The 19,149-nt window shown below is 49.0% G+C and overlaps 1 protein-coding gene across 12 annotated transcripts in view; it reads left to right on the forward strand.

Annotated features, from left to right (window-relative positions):
* Nucleotides 1-19,149, forward strand: part of LOC133345533 (actin-binding LIM protein 1-like) — a 120,684-nt gene that overhangs the window by 55,023 nt on the left and 46,512 nt on the right. For all 12 annotated transcript variants that reach the window (XM_061556383.1, XM_061556371.1, XM_061556374.1 and 9 more), the window contains exons 3-4: nucleotides 8,204-8,387; nucleotides 10,410-10,519. In XM_061556383.1, coding sequence (XP_061412367.1) covers nucleotides 8,204-8,387; nucleotides 10,410-10,519 — 294 coding nt within the window. The remainder of the gene's footprint in view (nucleotides 1-8,203; nucleotides 8,388-10,409; nucleotides 10,520-19,149) is intronic.

Consider the following 19,149-nt stretch of genomic DNA (forward strand, 5'->3'; position numbering starts at 1 on the left):
CAAGCCCAGGGTGTGGCACCTCGATGGCCAACGGGGGAGCTTCTCTAAAGTTGCGAGCCACGAGCCTTCGTCTTCGCTAGTGCCGGATTTCAGGCTCGTGCTACCACCGACCGGCACGGCCGATTTTTTCCTCCACGACGTCCGTTTGATCGGCGCTCGGTGCGCTCGTCGGCTAAAAGAGCGAGTCCGGCAGTGCGACTGCGCTGCGCGTGTCGCGTAGATTCGGCGCTGCCTGTGCTCCAGTTCCTGCAGTCAGCGGAGAGAGAAAATTCGCATTTTTGTGCGGCGCAGCCGAGGCAAACGAAAGCCAGATCAAGAGACGGCGACGGTGTTTGGGGGAGGCCTGAATCCAGCAGGGGACTGACCATGGCTGATGTTGATGATTATGACGGTGAACATATCGTACCAAAGATATCCGCGTTGCAGACTCCACGGTACTCTTCTGCTCCTGTTTCCGTGACCATCGGCAAGCAAGCCAGGCTCGCTCGGTTTGTGAACCGGCCTACTGCACACGGGTTTCCGTGGCGCCATTTCCAGGCAAATCCGGCACCAAGCAGGCTGGATGCCAACTCCAATTGAGCCAATGAATTCTCCTGGGCTTTCACATCGTGCAAAAATAACGAAAATAATGCATGCTTGGGATAGCCTAACCTACCCTAAGCCTGAGTTAACGATTATTATGAATATTTTATTTTCGAAAAATTACTTCCCGACGAGTCGTAGAGGTTTTGATGAGGGGATGAGGGGTAAGGATTACAGAGCAGAAGGGATTGAGCTTTCAGAGTGTGGGAGACTGATCCGATGACTCTAGCACGGCCCAGATTCGTACCTGGGCCAGATCCATACCTGGGTTGTGGGAACAGGGCATTTATCTTTTTGATGTGTCGTGAAACTCCAGTGCTCAACATTGAGCTTCCCTATACGTTCTTAACTGCCCCTACTGGACATCTGTGAAAAAGAGATGTATAGCTCATAGGATTCCTCCAGTATAAATAAATATGATGACTCTGATACTTTTCTGTGAGTAAGATGCGCCAGGTGGCTCTCAAAATGTGTGTCATGCGCCTCGGGCTTGCAACAGACGCAGGAGAGTGAAGGGAAGGTTTTCTCTTCGTGACCTCTTGCCTACAGCATAAGAATTCATGGACTGCCTGCACACGCACACATTAAGGAAGTGTTTTTTTTTATCATTAATTGTTGCACTTGCCGACAGTCCAATTGAATCAAGATGATTGTGATTGGCACATGAAGAGAACGTTATTCTTCCTTGCTCTGCGAGTGACTTTTGAAAGAGCGGGTATTTAAACGTGTGTGAGAGATGTGCACATTTTGGATACCGTACGAACGCGCTCATTTCACACGTGGGACTCTCACGGCCAATATCATGGTACACGATTGGTTAGTTCCTGTCACATTACACCGCCACGATCTAACCCAAAAGGAACTTAAATGATGAGTCACGAACACACCGCTTTAAAATGTGTTTCGGGGATATTAAAACAACAACAACAACAGTAACTGTAGTTTCCGCAAAATAACTCGCTTTAATCCGAACAAAGAACTATGCACGCGTGGGGGTTTTGCGCACCGTCAGATTTTACGGTTCGGCTGACCGGTGCAAAGCACACTGGGGGATCGTGAAGGGGCCGTTTTTGCGACGAAGAATTTTCGAGCCGTCGGTACCTCTCCGGGCTCCCTGTGGCCCTGGGTACTTGTCCCGCCGTTACGCCCGGGCATGTTCCTGGGCTCGTATGCATTTTGGCCGACGATGAAAGTACGTCTCTCGCCGGCGTTCATTATTTAGCATTGGGCCCCCTCCCCTGAACCCCATTTATCTAGGCTGCCAGTCCTCGCTCGCAGCTGTTATAGCAGGTGTCTGTCCTGTCCTGTCCAAGATGAATTTTGGTATTCCTGCGTTTGTGTTTTCTACGTTGAAAAAACAACGTTTTTGCTATGCGGAGCAGATAAAGAGTGAGTTGTGTTTTGTTGTTGTTGTTGTTACAAAGATAACGTTATCCTGCCCCAATAATCTGGACTCTGTAATGCCCATCAGCGTTTTTTCGCAGTGTGTCTGTGCCATTGTGCTGTCCCGCGCCCCGTTTGTTCGTCCACGCAGCACAATCTCCCCGGCAAAAAAAAACAACAACACGACAAAGTTTTAAAGCCGTCGCAGTGACATTTTTATATATTACGTGAGATTAAACATATCTGATTTTGGATGCAATTCAAGGTAAAGAATTACAACATTAATTGATGATGTGATTTTCCGATACATTTCCCGTTCAGCTCCAGTTGTTTGACGAGAGAGGAATGCATAATTAACTTGCGCACGCTACATGCGCAACGCGTCCCCTGTACATTATTGTGTGAGAGGGCGAGATCAGAAGCAAGTCGGAGAAAAAAAACAAATCAACGCCGATCATGTTGAGCGCTTGTGCAGCAAACCGAGCACCGTTCTGAAACTTTCATAACAATCGCCCACTTGGCAGCCTTTCTGAGACTCCCACCCCCCTCCCCCACTGGCTGTGATTCACTGATGTTTAGTTCGTTATGAGGAAACATCGTGCGTAGCATTCATTTGTCTCATGCTGTTTGTGGCAATGTGGAAGCGGTTGTGGAAATGTAAACATTGTTAAAGTTCTCAGCGCTCATTCTCTACCCCGCTGTAAAAAAAAAATAGCCGTCGGACGTTTGTGTGTCCAGGATGGCAAATTAGCATGTTGTAAAGGGCTTAATGATATAACAACAACATGATTAACTATAATTGATAAAATTGTATGGCCTATTGTCAATCCTCTGCTGGATGAAAGACTCTCTAAGACGTGTTAGCCATGTGGTTGTTTAACCAAATTTTACCATATTTCTCTTCTTGGTTCTTTCGGTAAAGTCACGTAGAATGGAAATAATAAAATAATAAAATTAAACATAATAATATAATAAACAAAACTTTTTAAATTATTTCATTACTTCCATTCTACGTGACTTTACCGAAAGAACCAAGAAGATGAATCCCTGCAGTCACGAAAGCTTTAAATCGAAACTTGACCATATTTGTAAGTGCAGGTTGGTGAAGGGAGGAGAGAGAGAGTCCATGAACGCTTGACACGTGACTTGTCCACTGCCGATAACCGTGGCCGGGAATCAAAGTCAGGTCAGTCGGGTTCATGGTGAGGAGCTCTAAATAATATGACACCATTCCACTCTGGAGAGGGTCTATACACATATTTATTTTTAAATATAAGAAAAAAAACATTTATATTCTTTATACATTAATCATAAGCAGAGTTGTTGTTCTATGTCATTGCCACAGTTTAATAAAGGACCTAAAGCCACAAAAAGCTACAACAGAGAATTGCCAGACTCTATAACCAGTTGAGTTTTAGTTTAGTTGGTCGGTACAGCCATATATATATATCCTTTAGGGAAGTTATGCATGTTGACCCCCTGCCTGCCTGGCTTTGAATTGTGAGTCGAAATCTATGTAGCTGGAGCGGAGCAGTAAATAAACCCCCACGGAATCCAAAGTGCTGATCGAGCGCGGTAAACCCAACAATTTCCCGCCCTCGTTGCTGGTTTGTGTCCGAATGACAGCAGCGTTAATCCACGGCGATGGCACCAAACGGTCTGGGAGGTGGGGGGGGGGTAACGGAACGCGAGCATCACGCTTACCTTGCTTGGCGCAGTGTGCCTATCGATCTATATAGGGCCGCGGACGTCTAGAGTGGTGAGTTGAAAAGGCCTTCGGAGGGTTAGAGTGGCAAATAAAATAAAAAAACACAGGAAAGGTGAAAGCTTTAAAGGAGTTACTGTGCGATTCGAGCGTTCAACATTCACCACTGGCTTTGTGAATTTGGCTTGCGACGCGGTGACATTATTTACGGCGGCTTGTCCAAGGTGCCCTTGTCTTCCAGCGGTGGATAGATCATGGATGATGGTGATACTTATCATGGCGGATGATGAATGATGATGATAATGATGGCGAAAGGGCGCGTCATTACACGGGCTTCATTTATTGAAAGGTTTCACCTTGGCAGGTCCAATTCGAATGGAAAGGCGCAACTTTCAATACGGGGCTGGTCCAAGAGTTACTTGCCATTACCTCCGCCTCCCGTGTTTTTCACTAACCTCTGCTGTGCGTCTCTGATCGACAAACGTGATGATCAAACGCGCACAACAGCCGCATGGCGCTAAGCAGTGTGGCCGCAAGCAGCGTGGTTGGCACTTGAGGCCTGGTACGGCGAATTAAATGGGGCCACCACCGCACTCCAATCTTTGCCACCTCTCTCGTAGCCCGGCGCATGCCCCGACCTTCCCCTGCTCTTTGTAACCTCGTGCTTCGGTCACTCTGGCCAGAGGGTCCTTGTTGCGTTTGCACCGCCTGCACACTCACCAGCTACGCTACCCGTGTAGGGCCAGACACGCGTTCGGCGCTCGCGATGAGAGACACGGAGCGGACGCCGTCGGCACGGAGAAACGGCTTTCACACTCTTAGTTCTTTCGGTACCTACGTGACTTTACCGAAAGAACTAAGGGTATGAATCCTTGCAGTCACGAAAGCTTCAAATCTAGAAACGGCTTTCACGTTGAGCCGGATGTCGAGTGCTCGGTGAGAGTGACAGTGCGAGTAACGCTGGGTCCTTCTGCAGGAATTTAAGCTTTCGTTTTTTTTTAAATATAAATGTTGGCGAAAGGAATTTAAGTCGGGCCAAAAAAAACTAATCCCATCTGGCTTTTTGTTTTGTAAAATATAGGGCCTTATCAAAGCACGGGCATGTGGTGGAGGTCCTGGTAAAAAAAAAAAACATTAGGGAGAGGTGCTTTAAATTATTTTTGTTTAAACAGGGCTGTACCGTGTGCACTTTGGTGTGCAAAGATTAGTCCATTGCTGAAACAAAACTGCGAGAAAGAGCTCTGGTATGGCTAACTCTTTTAGATGATAAAGCAGCCCAAATGCATCCCATGTGATAAGGGAACTTCTGTATATTTGTTATATACTGTATAAGTAACAAATATATCCTGAATCAATCAGTATATACTGGTAGTGCGGCAAGGCCGTAATTGTAATATTTATTGGGGGGGACACATCCCCCCCCCCAATATTCAAATATACTCAAAATGTCCCCTCAAATATATTGCTATAAAATAGATTTCTGTTTATATGATTGTGGTTATGGTTGTACTTTATTAATCCCATTACATACAATGAAACAAGAAAAGGTAAAAAAGAAAAATCAGCAATGTAATACAATACGCTATTAGACATTATTGAAATAAATAAATAAAAAGTCCATCCCATGTGTTAGTGAATTTTTTATATTTTAAGCAGAAAATGGCAGGAAATTTGATTTCAAATTTTTATTTTTTCTGGGGGGGGGGGGGACCCCAGACCCCCTGGAAGATTTGGTCCCCCCCAATGTTGACTCCATGGCTACGGCCTTGTAGTGTGGTGATGAGGGTGATGTGTTATGACCCTATCGCCGGCCACGGCCAACATCAGTGCTGAATGTGTGAACCGGTCATGGGAACCCCCCCCCCAAACTTCACCAACCCGCATTAACCAGAGTGGTGAAGTATGGTCAAACAACCTCCACGACTGATGCGACGTTGGAAACCTTTACTCAGCGACGGATCGATGAAGGGGGCTGTAAATAAAACATGTGTAACGTTGAAAATGTCACCGTGGCTTGCTCGTCTCTCCCTGCATGTCGCATACTCTCAGAGTACATGCGGCGCTCTATTTTCTCTCCGTTCATATTGTAACATTATGAGCGCCGGCAATTAACGGGGGCATTTATTTCCGTCCCCGCGCCCGTGACTGCAAACGTCGCGTCGGAGCGGCAGTGTGGGCGCGCGGGAGGCAGGGACTTGCGTTATGAACGTTGTTATTGTTTTTTTACGCGCGAACAGAGCGTTGGGTGCCGATGACATACGGTTCTCAACTGGTTGCTCTGCAACGACCCCCCCCCCGACTCCTCTCCTCCTCCACCACCACCAGCCTTTTGATCGTGACGCGGGCTCCTCCGCAAGCCGTGCACGGAAATAGTAAAATAATACAAATAAAACATCATAAAATAATTCTCACGACGTTTCGGCCACAACGCAAGTAGCCGTCCTCAGGTGGAGAACAGGTCTGTCAGACTCTGTCTCCTCGACAGACCTGTTCTCCACCTGAGGACGGCTACTTGCGTTGTGGCCGAAACGTCGTGAGAATTATTTTATTATGTTTTATTTTTATGATTTTATTATTTCCATTCTACGTGACTTTACCGAAAGAACCAAGAAGATGAATCCCTGCAGTCACGAAAGCTTTAAATCGAAATTTAACGTGCACGGAGACTTAATTAAAACGGTCAATCTCGGCCACTGAGGCTCTTCTCACTGGCCACGCCACCACTGGGCCCGACGAGCGGTTGCGCGAGGCGAGCAGTTGCGCTGATAGGGGAGAGAGAGAGAAAAAAAATGTTTTACCGCGAAAAATTATTCAACGAAATGTGTCCGGCACGTGCCGGCCGAGACGCGGGCGCGGGAAATTGTCGCGCGCGGATTTATGGCCGCCGATTTTGTCGCTGCGTTCTCGTTGAGGATGGCCTTTTGGAAAAATGTAAATGCTTCGGTAATTCAAGCCAAACCGTCTTCTTGGTTCTTTCGGTAAAGTCACGTAGAATGGAAATAATATAATAATAAAAATAAAACATAATTAAATAATTCTCACGACGTTTCGGCCACAACGCAAGCAGCCGTCCTCAGGTGAAGACACTGTCTTTCTGACAGACCTGTTCTTCACCTGAGGACGGCTGCTTGCGTTGTGGCCGAAACGTCGTGAGAATTATTTTATTATGTTTCATTTTTATTATTTTATTATTTCCATTCTACGTGACTTTACCGAAAGAACCAAGAAGATGAATCCCTGCAGTCACGAAAGCTTTCAATCGAAATCAAGCCAAACCGCTTTGAAAAAGAAAAAAAAAATCGAGAATGTCTTCTCTGGACAGGGGTTCGGGGGCGGGGGGGCTGACCAAATCGTCAGGAATGTGCCTGGTTCCGTCAGACCTCGGAGAGCGAAGCAGCATTTGAGTCTGTGGCAGTGCTTGGAAGGTCCGACCACTTCAGCACGGAGACGGACAGGCGGAGTTGGCGTTGTGGGGCAGTAGAGGGCAGTGCAGCAAAAATGAATGTTGTTCTGTACCTCCCCCTACCTTCAACGCCGCCCCCTCCCCCCACTACAATTGACCAGATTGGTGAAGTATGGTAAAATACTTTTAACTGGCTATATGTTGTGGGTGGGGGCTCGCTCAGCAGTGGATTAACGGACTGTAAGCGTGCATAAGGCTGTGTGTTTACCAGACGGACATGCAGCAGCATATTTAAACACATTCCTGCGGAGGGAGCTGGTAGGAACGTTGGGTTGCTCGGTCAATGGCCAGGGTCAACGGCGGCGTGGTGTATTCCGCAAATATGGCCGACTGTGAGGGTGGGCACAAGCCGGCGTGAGTAGGTTAAACGTTGCGTTTTATAAGGGCACCACGGGGTGACCAGCCCCTCCCCACCCAGCCCCACCCCTCCCACCCCCACCCAGCCCCACCCTCCCCACCCAGCCCCTCCCCACCCTCCCCACCCAGCCCCTCCCCACCCTCCCCTCCCCACCCAGCCCCTCCCCACCCTCCCCACCCAGCCCCTCCCCACCCTCCCTTCCCCACCCAGCCCCTCCCTCCCCACCCAGCCCCTCCCTGCACGACAGAAGGACACAATAATCCCCTGTGGGCTGGTGTAACCAGAAGGTTCCTACCGGTATAATTTTTCCTCGAGAAGTGAGGCATGTGGGTGAATCATTGGCAGCATTGTCCCAGAGGTAACCCCTTCATGTTGGCCAATCACCTGGCCGTCCATCCTGAAATGCCATTTAATCGGAAAACTTTGACCCTTAGGAGACAAAAGGTTAGTGAAACACGTTGTTGAGTGAGTTTATGATTAATCCTGACATTATTGTTCCGTGTAAGTATGCACGTAGGTATGTTGAACTTCTGTCGCACCGTACGTAGCCAACCGTGCTGATCGAAGTCCCGTTTTTTTATATTTCGGTTTTTAATTCAGCCTTAATGCCACCACCCGCTCAGTTCGCCACGCGTCAGAGCGGCCGACTGCCTCCCTCCTCACCGCCACGCCAGTGCCCGCGCTGCGGCTCGCTTGTCTCTCGCTCCCGCAGTGTGCGGCTGCGACCTGGCGCAATGCGGCTTCTTCGTGAAGAACGGCGAGTACGTGTGCACGCTGGACTACCAGCGCCTCTACGGCACTCGCTGCCAGGCGTGCGGCGACTTTGTGGAGGGAGAGGTGGTGACGGCGCTCGGCAGGACCTACCACCCCCAGTGCTTCGTGTGCTCCGTGTGCAGGTGAGAGCCCTGCAGGCTGGACGGTGCCCCGGGTCTGTTCGCCACAAACCCGTTCGAAGGAGGACGTCTTTCGAACGGGAGGCGTTCGAAGGACGTCCTCCGGGCAATAGACCTAGAGGCCGCCCGCAATCGCGCTGGAAAGACCGGGGCGGTGCCGCCTGGCCGAGGAGAGACCGGCAGTCCGGGAGTCCACGGTTGATGCCGCTAGGCGGAGGGACAGGGCAGGTTGGAAGACCTTGGTGGATTCCGCGACCCGATTCAGTTTGGAAAAGCGGGCCGATACTGTTAGATAATAAGCACAAAGCTGCACTGGCCTAATTCAAGTCTCAATTTAACTTTCTCTGAAAGCACTCCCAACCTGCCCCCCCCCCAGAGTATTTCCAACAACATCATTTACTGTTGAATATTGCATGGATTTGCCCCGCTGCACACATCAATGTTGTTGTGTTCAGGAGTCAGCTTCGTCTAAGCCTGGCGAGGTGACACACCACCACACGGACGCTAGCAGAGGAGATTCAATCAAGACGAGCGGTCCGGGCCGCCGAATCGACGCAGTTACTCGCCATCGTACTCCCTTCCCTTTCTTCTCCCTGCCTAATCACACCACGCACTCAAATCAGGTCGCATCCAAGATGTTCCTCTGTTCTGGCGGGAATGTCCAAGGCATGCAGAGAATTTATTTTGATTAGCACGGGATCCACCTTGCTATACCCCGGTGGGGGGGGGGGGGGGTAAGATGCGAGATGATGATGTAATTTATATATATGTAAATATTCACTCACGAGTGCCGCGATTGGAGTGAGCAATCGACGGTTTTCAAGCTCGCGCTCACTTGGCGGGTGTGGAAATAAAGTGAGGACATGCATCGCATTTGCACCAGGTTTCAATTCACGTCGGAGAAAACACTGTGCGCGAACATTTGCAGGGTCATAGGCAATGGGCAGGAGTTGTGCTGAATACTAAATAACCATTAACGCTTTGCCCTTGGTCCGCAGTAACTGTTGCTACACGTGGAGCGTACAATGGAATTCGCTTCATTATCACGGAGCGCGTGCCTGCCTGCTCGTGTAGCCCCAGGGCACGCCGCATCTACCCCTGGTGTAGCCTTGGGAAGGGTGGCTACTCCATGGGGCATCTACAATTCACGCTTGTTCTATAATGTCTTCCCGGTGCCCTCTCTGGCCACAATTTGATCATATCAATGCCCACGATTCCCTGCTGTAGAGGAAACTTCCGCAAGGCTGTCGATGGAAATTATCCTGTTGGTACGGCGTCTTGAGATGCGGTCGCGTCTAGATGCTTTGCGTTTATATTCGTACGTGTAGAGCCCCTTTTGCCAATGCACCGTTGGACGAAGGGCCTCCTCGCATCACGTCGGTTATTCTTGACCTTACTTCACCGTGCATGTTGGTGAAGGTCGCTCCAACCCCGCTTCACTTCTGAGATCTGACGATATTGGGGTGCATTGGTCATGGGTGTGGGTACTTTATAAATTCAAATTGTATTGTGCGGTTAGATATAATAATATGAATGTTTTTTTATAATGTTTGTGAATGTTTGCATCATTTCTAATGTCTGCACGTGTATAACCCGTGGTGGGAGTGAGAAAGAGAACGACTCGGGGATGTGTTTTCTCACTGGGTTACAAAAACAAAGACAAAGATTCCCCGTATAGACTTAACAGACTGTTGAGGCAAGTGCTGTTAGCGAGCACCTATGAAGGCCGGCATGGCACACGCGGGGGTGGGTGACTGGCGATGTTTACACACCGCACCAGGTACTCATTTGAGGCTGAGTCGACCTAGGGGATGCCTAGGACCGGTTCAGATAATCCTCACTGGTGTTGGCCGTGAGCGGGAATCGAACTCAGGTCACCCGGGTTCATAGCGCAGCGTAGCGCTAAACCGCTACGGCGCGCTAACTGCTCCACTACTCGGGGATCTGTTCTCTCACTGGGTGAGGACCATGAGTAACAGCAGTGTTCCACCTGTGTTCTATTTCTGTTCCCACGCTCCCCCCCAGGCAACCGTTCCCATCAGGGGCCCGTGTCACGTTCAACGGGAGGGAATGCTTGTGCCATGAGTGCACGCAGCCCATCTCGCCCGTGCTGCGCGACCCCAGCAACCCCAGCAGTGAGTCCTGGTGGCCCAGCCGCCTGAACCTCCACTTCTCTAACACCTCAGCAGTTTGGTTGTCTTAAAGCCAATGTACATATCTCATCATCATCATAATCATCGTCGTCGTCGTCATCAGCTGTGATCTATCCATTGCTGAATGGAGTCCTTCCCAAGCCATCGCCATCCCTCATGGCCTCGGGATGCAACGATCCATTTCATTTCTACACAAGAGCCGAGTTTAGTATTTAATCTCTGTGGTATATTTCCTCTCGAGGGTTGATCCCTTCTTTGGCTGCCACTCTGCCGTTAATCTCGAGTTCCGGCCACCTTCTCTACCATCGACGTGTCCTGTCCAAGCCAGCTTATTTCTTTCTGAACGGTCAACGTGACGTTTCGAACTTTGCGCGTGTGTGTTCTCCGATCGACATGTTCTCGGTGTATTTTCAGTAGCTAAAGATAGTCCCATGCTGTCCTCCCCACATTTAACGTCGTGGATTAAAGCTCGTCCAGAGTTTGAATGCTGGAACAGATGCTGGCGGACGATTTTGGTCTCGAGCGCACGTGAGCAAATGGAATTTACGTGGATTTTACGTGGAGATGTGAATAGGAGTATAGTAATAGGTTTTTACCCTTTCAACTGGTACAAAAACTGATACCTTTATACAAGGGATCATGTTTGCAATAACCACAACACAAGCAGTCAAAATGCAAACAAAAAGAAACAACTCTGATAATGATATGCACTGTCCTTGAAGTTGATTGGTCCACACCCGAGACAGCTTTTCTTAGAGCCTAGTCTCCATTGGTGTTGGACCAGATGACGCCAAAAGGCGTGTTTCAAATCTGTCTTATGCTCACGAACACGGTCCGAGACATGTGGCTTAGTTTCCCCAATGTAACTGCTGCCGCAGATGCAGCTTAGTTTGTAGACACTTGGAATCTTGTCCTACACTGATGGGATCAGATCACAAATTGTATGTACTGTGTTAAATCGGACCTGGATCTTGTGATTGTTCATGATTTTGGAAATATTTTTGGTTGCCCCTGCTATGTATGGCAAGGTGATGCTTTTGATTGGATCCTCAGCTGGCTCCTTCCTCACGGTTGGGGTGATGGCTTTGCGGATTGTGTAGTCAGAGTATCCATTCACCTTGAGAGCTTGGTGGACGTGTTTGAGTTCACTGGTTTGGTGTTCATGGTCGGAGATACATTGAGCTCTATGGTGTAGCGTTTTGATGAGGGAATTCTTCTGGGATGGATGGTGGTGGTAATCAGGTTGTAGGTAGGCGTCAGTATGGGTTACTTTTCTGTAGAAAGAATGGCTCATTGAGCCATCAGGTCTCTTTTTGATTAGGTCTTCCAAGAAAGGTAGCATGCCATCCTTTTCTACCTCCATGGTTAATTTGTTAGCTGGGTGTATGGAATTGATGTGGTTGAGGAATTGGTTCAGAGCTGGTTGGCCATGTGGCCAGATGACAAACGTGTCATCCACGTGCCTCTTTCACAAGGACGGGCATAGAGTGGATGCCTGGATGGCGTCCTTCTCAAATTTTTCCATAAAAATATTGGCTACAACCGGAGATAAGGGAGAACAGCCTCTTTACAAAAACGAACAGTAGCACCACTGATTCAGCTTCATTAATTGAACAAACCAAACGGTTTTCCTTCAAACCTTCGGCTGCTAGACCACCCAGATTATAATCCATAAAGAAGGTTTTTATTTTGTATTTTTATTCTTATTTTTATTACTGAAAGAACCAGAATAAGTCTACATTATAGACTGCCAGTACACTCACTCAGTTTAATAACCATTGCTACAGCCTACATGATCGATTGCCAATATTCTCACCAGCTTAAAAACCAGGCTACAGTCCACATAGACTGCCAGTACACTCACCAAGGTTAAGAACCAGGCTACAGTCTACATTATAGACTGCCAGTACACTCACCCAGCTTAATAACCATTGCTATAGTCCACATTAGAGATTGCCAGTACACTAACTTCCGATTAAGAACCAGGCTACAGTCGACATTAGTGTTTTTTTTAATTAATTTTTTTATCATTATTTTTCTATCTACGTGACATTATCGAAATAACCCAAGGCTCTAATATTCACCATTGGAACCTCTTTTGCCAGTAGCAAAATATGATAATTGTTTTTTTACTCTTTTATCTGGCAACAAAATACTGTATTGTTTAAAAATGAAAATCCACGATGGTGCAACTTTCATGCTCGTCGCTAGAGGCACAACCTTCAGGCGGTTCCAACTGAGAAACGCCGTTATTCATATTATGCTCGGGATGCATGTAATTTATTCCGGCATTAATTATACGCTCATGACTAATGCTGATTTTGAGCTAATTTTACTCGAGCAATAAAAAAAAATCTCCTGCGCAGTCGAGTAATTGGACCCACCGATATCCGATGGCTATTTTCCTTATATATGGTCAGCATTTACGTGATGGCTAATTAGGGCACATTTGTTTTTTTTTACTTTGAACACGAGGGCTTGCCCCCCGAACTAATGGAGTGGAAATGCTCAGGTCTTTCAGGTCGACGTACGCCTCGGCCCAGTGTTGCCCCGAATGATGATGGCATGCCCTCCAGTGGCGAAACGGCACGGACGCGTAAAACACACAAAGAAAAAAAATCTCCCCTGCCCCCCCCCAATATAGCCTACATTTTGGCAAATACTTCTAGCGAGCACCTACTAAAGCCAGGGACAGCAGGACGAGTGGGTGGCGCGGCGAGCACACCCGGTGCTCACTAAAAGGCTGAGTCAACCTAGGCGTGGCCCAGTACCAGTTGAGATATCGCTCGCCACTGATGATAGCAGTGACAGGAATAAAATCCAGGTCGCCGAGTTCATAGCACTGTTTGCTAACCAAAAGACAACGTTCTCCCCCGCATAGCCTGAATAAACTGTTGGGGCAAGTGCTGTCAGCGAGCACCTATGAAGGCTGGCACGGCACACGACGGGATGGGCGACCAGCGCTATGCCCGGTCCAGATCAAGTTCGGATAATTATCACTCGTGTTGGCCGTGAGCAGGAATCGAACTCGGGTCCACGGGCTCGTAGCGCAGCATGCGAACTGCTACGCTACCGCTCCTTACTCACGCACACACGCTCTAGCACGCACGCACGCACAAACACCCTGCTGAAATGGCGAACAGATATTTCTTGTGCCGTGTTCTTTTGCTTTCACATGCGAGGCATTTCCCAGACACAGAAATCAGGCGCTGGCACGAGAAAGGGCAGTGTAATGTTTAGCCGCTTGAAACATTCTAAAAGGACGCTCTTGTGCGGCTCATCATGGATGGAGAGCCAAAGTGCCCTCCCGGAGACCGCTCAGGCTTTGTTTCGGAAACAAAATTTAGAGTGTCCGTCTCATTTTGCCTCCGGGAAAAGTGACACGGCTCTTTAGAAACGAACGTTACAAAAACAGGTTACAAAAGCCACATTGATAGGGGTCCTCGTTTTCGAATGGGAGGTGGGAGAGGGTCGGCTATAGAGGGGGTGGGGCGGGGTTGCCCATGTTGAGTGGATCCCGTTGATGTTGTCATGCAATGTTAAGAGCCCTTGTCATCGATAAACACATAGAAACCACTGCTCTTCTCTTAACGGTGATTTTTTTTTACACTTCAGCCCATAGAAGCCTCAGTGATGGCACGCGGGTTCAAATGATGCTCTCGTTATGCGCATCGTATCTACAAAGAACATGTAATAATAAAACACAACTTTCAATTTTTTTTATTTTCTATTCACACCAATTAACCCTTTCCCAATCCGAGATGACTGCAAGTTGCAGGGTGAGGTCCCGTTCACCGCTGAGTCTCGGAACGCGCAAGCGGTTCAGCGTTCATTTTATTTAGAGAGGCGTAGTAGCGCCGTTGTTTTTAAAGACATTGTACTTACCGCAGAGAACTTTGGCGACACGACTGCACTTTATGAAAGCTGGTGCCAAGCTGCACCACACACCCTCCCGCATGGCTTTGTGGGAGCTTCGGTCCTGATCAAGTAATTTATCTTATTTTTTTTTGCAGTTCTGTTCTGATGACGCCGCACACGTACATCATCGGAAGGGAATCAGAAGAAAAAAACTGATGACTTGTACGTCATCGGAATGGGAAAGGGTTAATAAAACAATGTCATTGAGTCATTTAATCTCTATCGCAGTCAAATCCTGTGTCGTTAGGTTGTTTGGCCAATGCCATGCTAATGAGTGTTTGGCATTTCGGAAGAAATTTGAGTACCTGGAGAAAGCCAACATGAATGAGGGGGTAGCAGCAGTCAAAGCTCCACACACATTAAAGAACCCACAGACCAAGCCTACAGCACCTGGAATTCCCAGGTAGTCTCTCATATAACTTACAACCAGGCTCTGGCTGCTTAGCTTTCTGAGATTTGATGGGATAGGGCACATTCAGGGTGATCTTTTCAAGCCCCTTAGCCTAGCGGTTCTGTTAAGGCACGACCATCACCTACCATACGCTGTATAACAATAATGAACGATCAAGTGAAGGCGCTGCCCCGCAATTACTTGCTCAACCCACTGATGGCAGAAGGGCCTCCACTAGACGGAGCTCTAGAGGATGTTTGCAGAGGGTTTTTTGGCCCAATATTCCACGCTGGCCAAAAGCCTTCCATGGAGGTGGGAGTACCGTTACCCACACTTTAATACCACACCCTGCAGTTACCTGCTAATCAACTAACTGTGCTATCCATCAATGCCGCTGGGTGAATCGTTGGGATTTAAGAAAGTTGGCCAGTTGTTTAATACTGCCGTGCCGGGAGATGGCATCGAACTGGTGACTTCTGGATTGCACCCCCAGCTGTGCTACCATTACAGCATGGCAGCATCAAGTACTGTGCGTGTGTTTTTTTTACGGTCGTATAAACTCCATGATCATTGTTGGAATTTGGCCTCTAAAAGAGCGCCCCTTCTTAGAGGCTAAACGCCAGCCGTGGTGTTGTGTGATCAGCACGCCGTGGATAATACCAGCGCTGTGCGGCATGGACGACGAGACGCCAGTAAGTCATATCCTCTGCAGGATGTAAAAAAATAAAAATTTTAATAATCCAACAATGTTCTCCACAAGATGGGATTAAATGAACCACCTGCCGTAGGGCATTTTTCAGGCTATTATTCCCACAAGGCAGAGCAGTCGAAGGGATTTTTTCCCTCTCCAAACAGCCCAATGACACCGTTGTGTATAATTCCACGGGCAAACACGGATGCATTTTTCACAGTGCACGCGCGTGTCCGTGTGTCTGCAACTGCGAATGCAGTAATAATGATCGTTCTCTTCCCGAAGTGATGTCAATTCACACACGTATTTATAGCTGTGGAATAAATAATATCTAATAACGCTAAATAATGTTCAGAATAATACATTTGGCATTGACTGGTTCTTTGTCCCCCCCCCCCCCACCTAATTAGATTATTTCTTACGATTCGGAGTCTCGACTATATGAAATCCCATCACGTCATTTTTTCCCCACATCTAATTTTTTACCGCCTCATTTATATTGAATACCCTCACCCCCCATCTCATTCACGCAGTCGTTCTCGCTCCATCGGCCTGAACGCCACGCTTTGCTGCGCCATTGCCACGCCGCTGTCACCGGGCGCAAGCGGCCGATGCCCGCGCGGACTTTCCCGTGCGTCCGTCGCGAGAGCGCGAGAAACCCATTTCGGTGGACAAATCAATGACGCACCGAGAGCGCTGCGCGTGCACATCCAGCCACGAGTCTTTCCACCCCCTCCCTCCACACTCGCCGGATGCCCTCTGCCGCGCCGTGGCGGACACTGCACGGCAGGAGCGGCGTCACGCTCTCCGCGTCTGGCCACGAGGAGTTCGCCGCGCGCAGCTGGGCACGGCGAACGTTGCCTGGGGCCACTCGGCCGCCCCCTCCCCCCCCCCACCACCACCACCACTGACCCTTTCCCGCGGTGCACCCATAATTGGACACATTACGATCACGCTGTCGCGATCACTCGCGTCAATCGACGGATTGACTTTTGGAAAAATACACCATGCCTTTGTTTAGTGAAGGCAACTGCACAGGCCCTTTGTCAATCCGCTGCTGGGGTGTGAAGAGGGCTTGCGGTTCCTGGGAGCCGTTTGAACGTACTTCGCCACGATGGTTCGTTTGGGTTGGTGAATTTGGGTCGGGGTTCGGTGGGATAGTGGTGGACTGGTTCGGATACCCATCACCGCTTGCTGTTTTCCATGTCTGGGAACTGAACTCGGACCGTTGGGTTCATAGCGGCAGTGTGCTAACCTCCGTTCCACCTTTACAAGATAATGATGAAAATAATAATAATAATAATGAATAAATACGGCTTTAGATGCAATGAACATACACTGTGTACCCGGTTTAATAATAACAATGGAAGCTTTTTGTAAATGTGCTGATGGAATGGACAATATGTGCATTTATGGTGCACTCTTTGTTAATTTGCTTTTGTGTGCGAGTCTGCCTACGAATGTGTTTGGGCTGTTAGGGGTTTTTTTTCTCCTTTAAAATTTGGTCACGTGACCTAATGTACTGCACTCACTGCACTCATTATATACTCATATACATTTACCACTCATATACATTTACCACGTGATTTTGGTTGTTGTTGTTGTACATACGGTTTCAGGAAAGGGCGGTCCTGCACAGATGCCATATTTTCTGTCCGTCTGCTACAGCAGAGATGTAGGGAATTCCAACAAGACCTACATCTCTGCTTTATTGATCTGGTCAAGGCCTATGATACCATCAGTAGGCCTGGGCTCTGGGTTGTTCTTCGTGCTTTTGGAGTCCCTGACCCTCTGCTCATGCTCATTAAGGACCTTCATGATTGTGAGCGGGCCCGGGTAAAACTACGTGGCCGGGAGTCAGAGCCATTCCCTGTACACCTTGGGGTGCGACAGGGATGTCCTCTGGCTCCCAGATTATTTAACATCCATTTTGACCACGTAGTTCGTGAAGCCTTCAATAGCTGTACCGGAGGAATTTCCATTTGGTACAGATACAGTGGGAGGCTGATCGATGCCCGGGTGCGGTCAAGGGATGGCTCCCTATTGCTCAATCACGTTATGTATGCCGATTATCTGCTAATTGCTGCTCACTCAGAGGAGGAGTTGGAGGTGCTGCTGCTGAACCTGGAGCTTGCCACCAAGAGGTGGGGCCTTACCATCAGCCCCACCAAAACTAAGCACCTGCCTGGGTATTTTCTACCATCGGACACTCCACCCCCACAACTTCCAATTGGTTATAGTGCAGTTATGGAGAGAGTGGAGAGTTTCCCATACATTGGCAGTGTGCTAATGACCGGCTCCGGTTTAACAGCAGAGGTCTCACTCCGAATCAGTCAAGCGGCATTATCTTTTCATTGGTTGCGTAACGCTGTGTGGTGGAAGCTACCTGGTTTATCACTCTGCACGAATCTTCAGGTCTTCTCAGCCACGGTCATTCCCTTCCTTCTCTACACTTGCGAATCGTGGACCCCCCTAATGGAACATCTTCGCCGGTTAGAAACATTTAGGCTGGCCTGCCTACGATCCATCCTGGGTTTAACCAGGCTGGATTGTGTGAGGAGCTCACAAATCCTTGAAAGATGTGGACAAATTCCCATCGGTGAGCTCCTCCAGCAGGCAAGGCTGCGTTGGCTGGGTCATGTAGCCCGCATGCCCAGCCACCGCATGCCTAAACAGCTTTTGTTCGGCCGGATCGAGGGGGCTAAACGGGCGTGGCACGGGCTAGAAAGAGATGGAGTGATGTGGTACAGGACTACGTGGAGCTGAGCGGACTTGTCGATGACTGGTACTAGCGGTGTCAAGATCGGCCTCTGTGGAGGAGGCTCGTGAAGGACGCTACTGGGCAGTTGGAGGCAGTCGCCCCCCAACAACAACGGAGGGCGGAGGAGCGACGCTCACAACAACGAGCGGAGCGCCGGATGGCTAAAACACAGCAAGTTGGCACAGTAGAGGGCACAGGTGGTGCATCAACCAGTCGTCTCAGCCAGTCAACCCGTGGCACCTGGGTCTGCCCCGTGACCTCTTGCCAGCGGGCGTTCGACACTTCACGCGGCCTCAAGGTGCACATAGCCTGGCACAAGCGTCGTGGTGACGTCACCGCCACTTAGTGGCGAATGGCGGTTGTTGTTGTTGTGTGTGATAGGGCAACGGCAGCGCACTGGTTCATGCACCATGGCTATGAGTGGTGGGGCGGGTGGGGGGGTCACTGTGTTTGGTTCCCAGCCATGGTTAACATTAGTGGTGAGTACGTTGACGACAACGACGACAACAACAACAACGCAGTGCTGGTGATTTCCATGCCATGCTGGTCACACCGCACCAGGGCTGGCGCATGGCCTCTAAAGGAGGCAACTCTTTTTAGAAGCCAAATGCCAACAATCATCGTGGAGTCTAGGAGACCGTGAACAAACAAAAAAAAGGCACACACACGCGCAGTCCTCTGTACTTCCGCGCTGTAATGGTTGTTACACTGGAATTACAATCTAGAGGTCACCCCTTCGATCGCAGTCAGTCGAAAAAATTGGCCAAATCCGCTCGTCTCTGTTCGTCCAGCAGTTGGTGCACCGCAGTGAATCAAAGGGTAAATGACCTGTTTTCATGAACGTGTAGTCA

This window comes from Lethenteron reissneri, chromosome 22 (assembly GCF_015708825.2).
Source record: "Lethenteron reissneri isolate LAM-NWPU_2019-01 chromosome 22, ASM1570882v1, whole genome shotgun sequence".
NCBI classification, from domain to species: Eukaryota; Metazoa; Chordata; class Hyperoartia; order Petromyzontiformes; family Petromyzontidae; genus Lethenteron; species Lethenteron reissneri.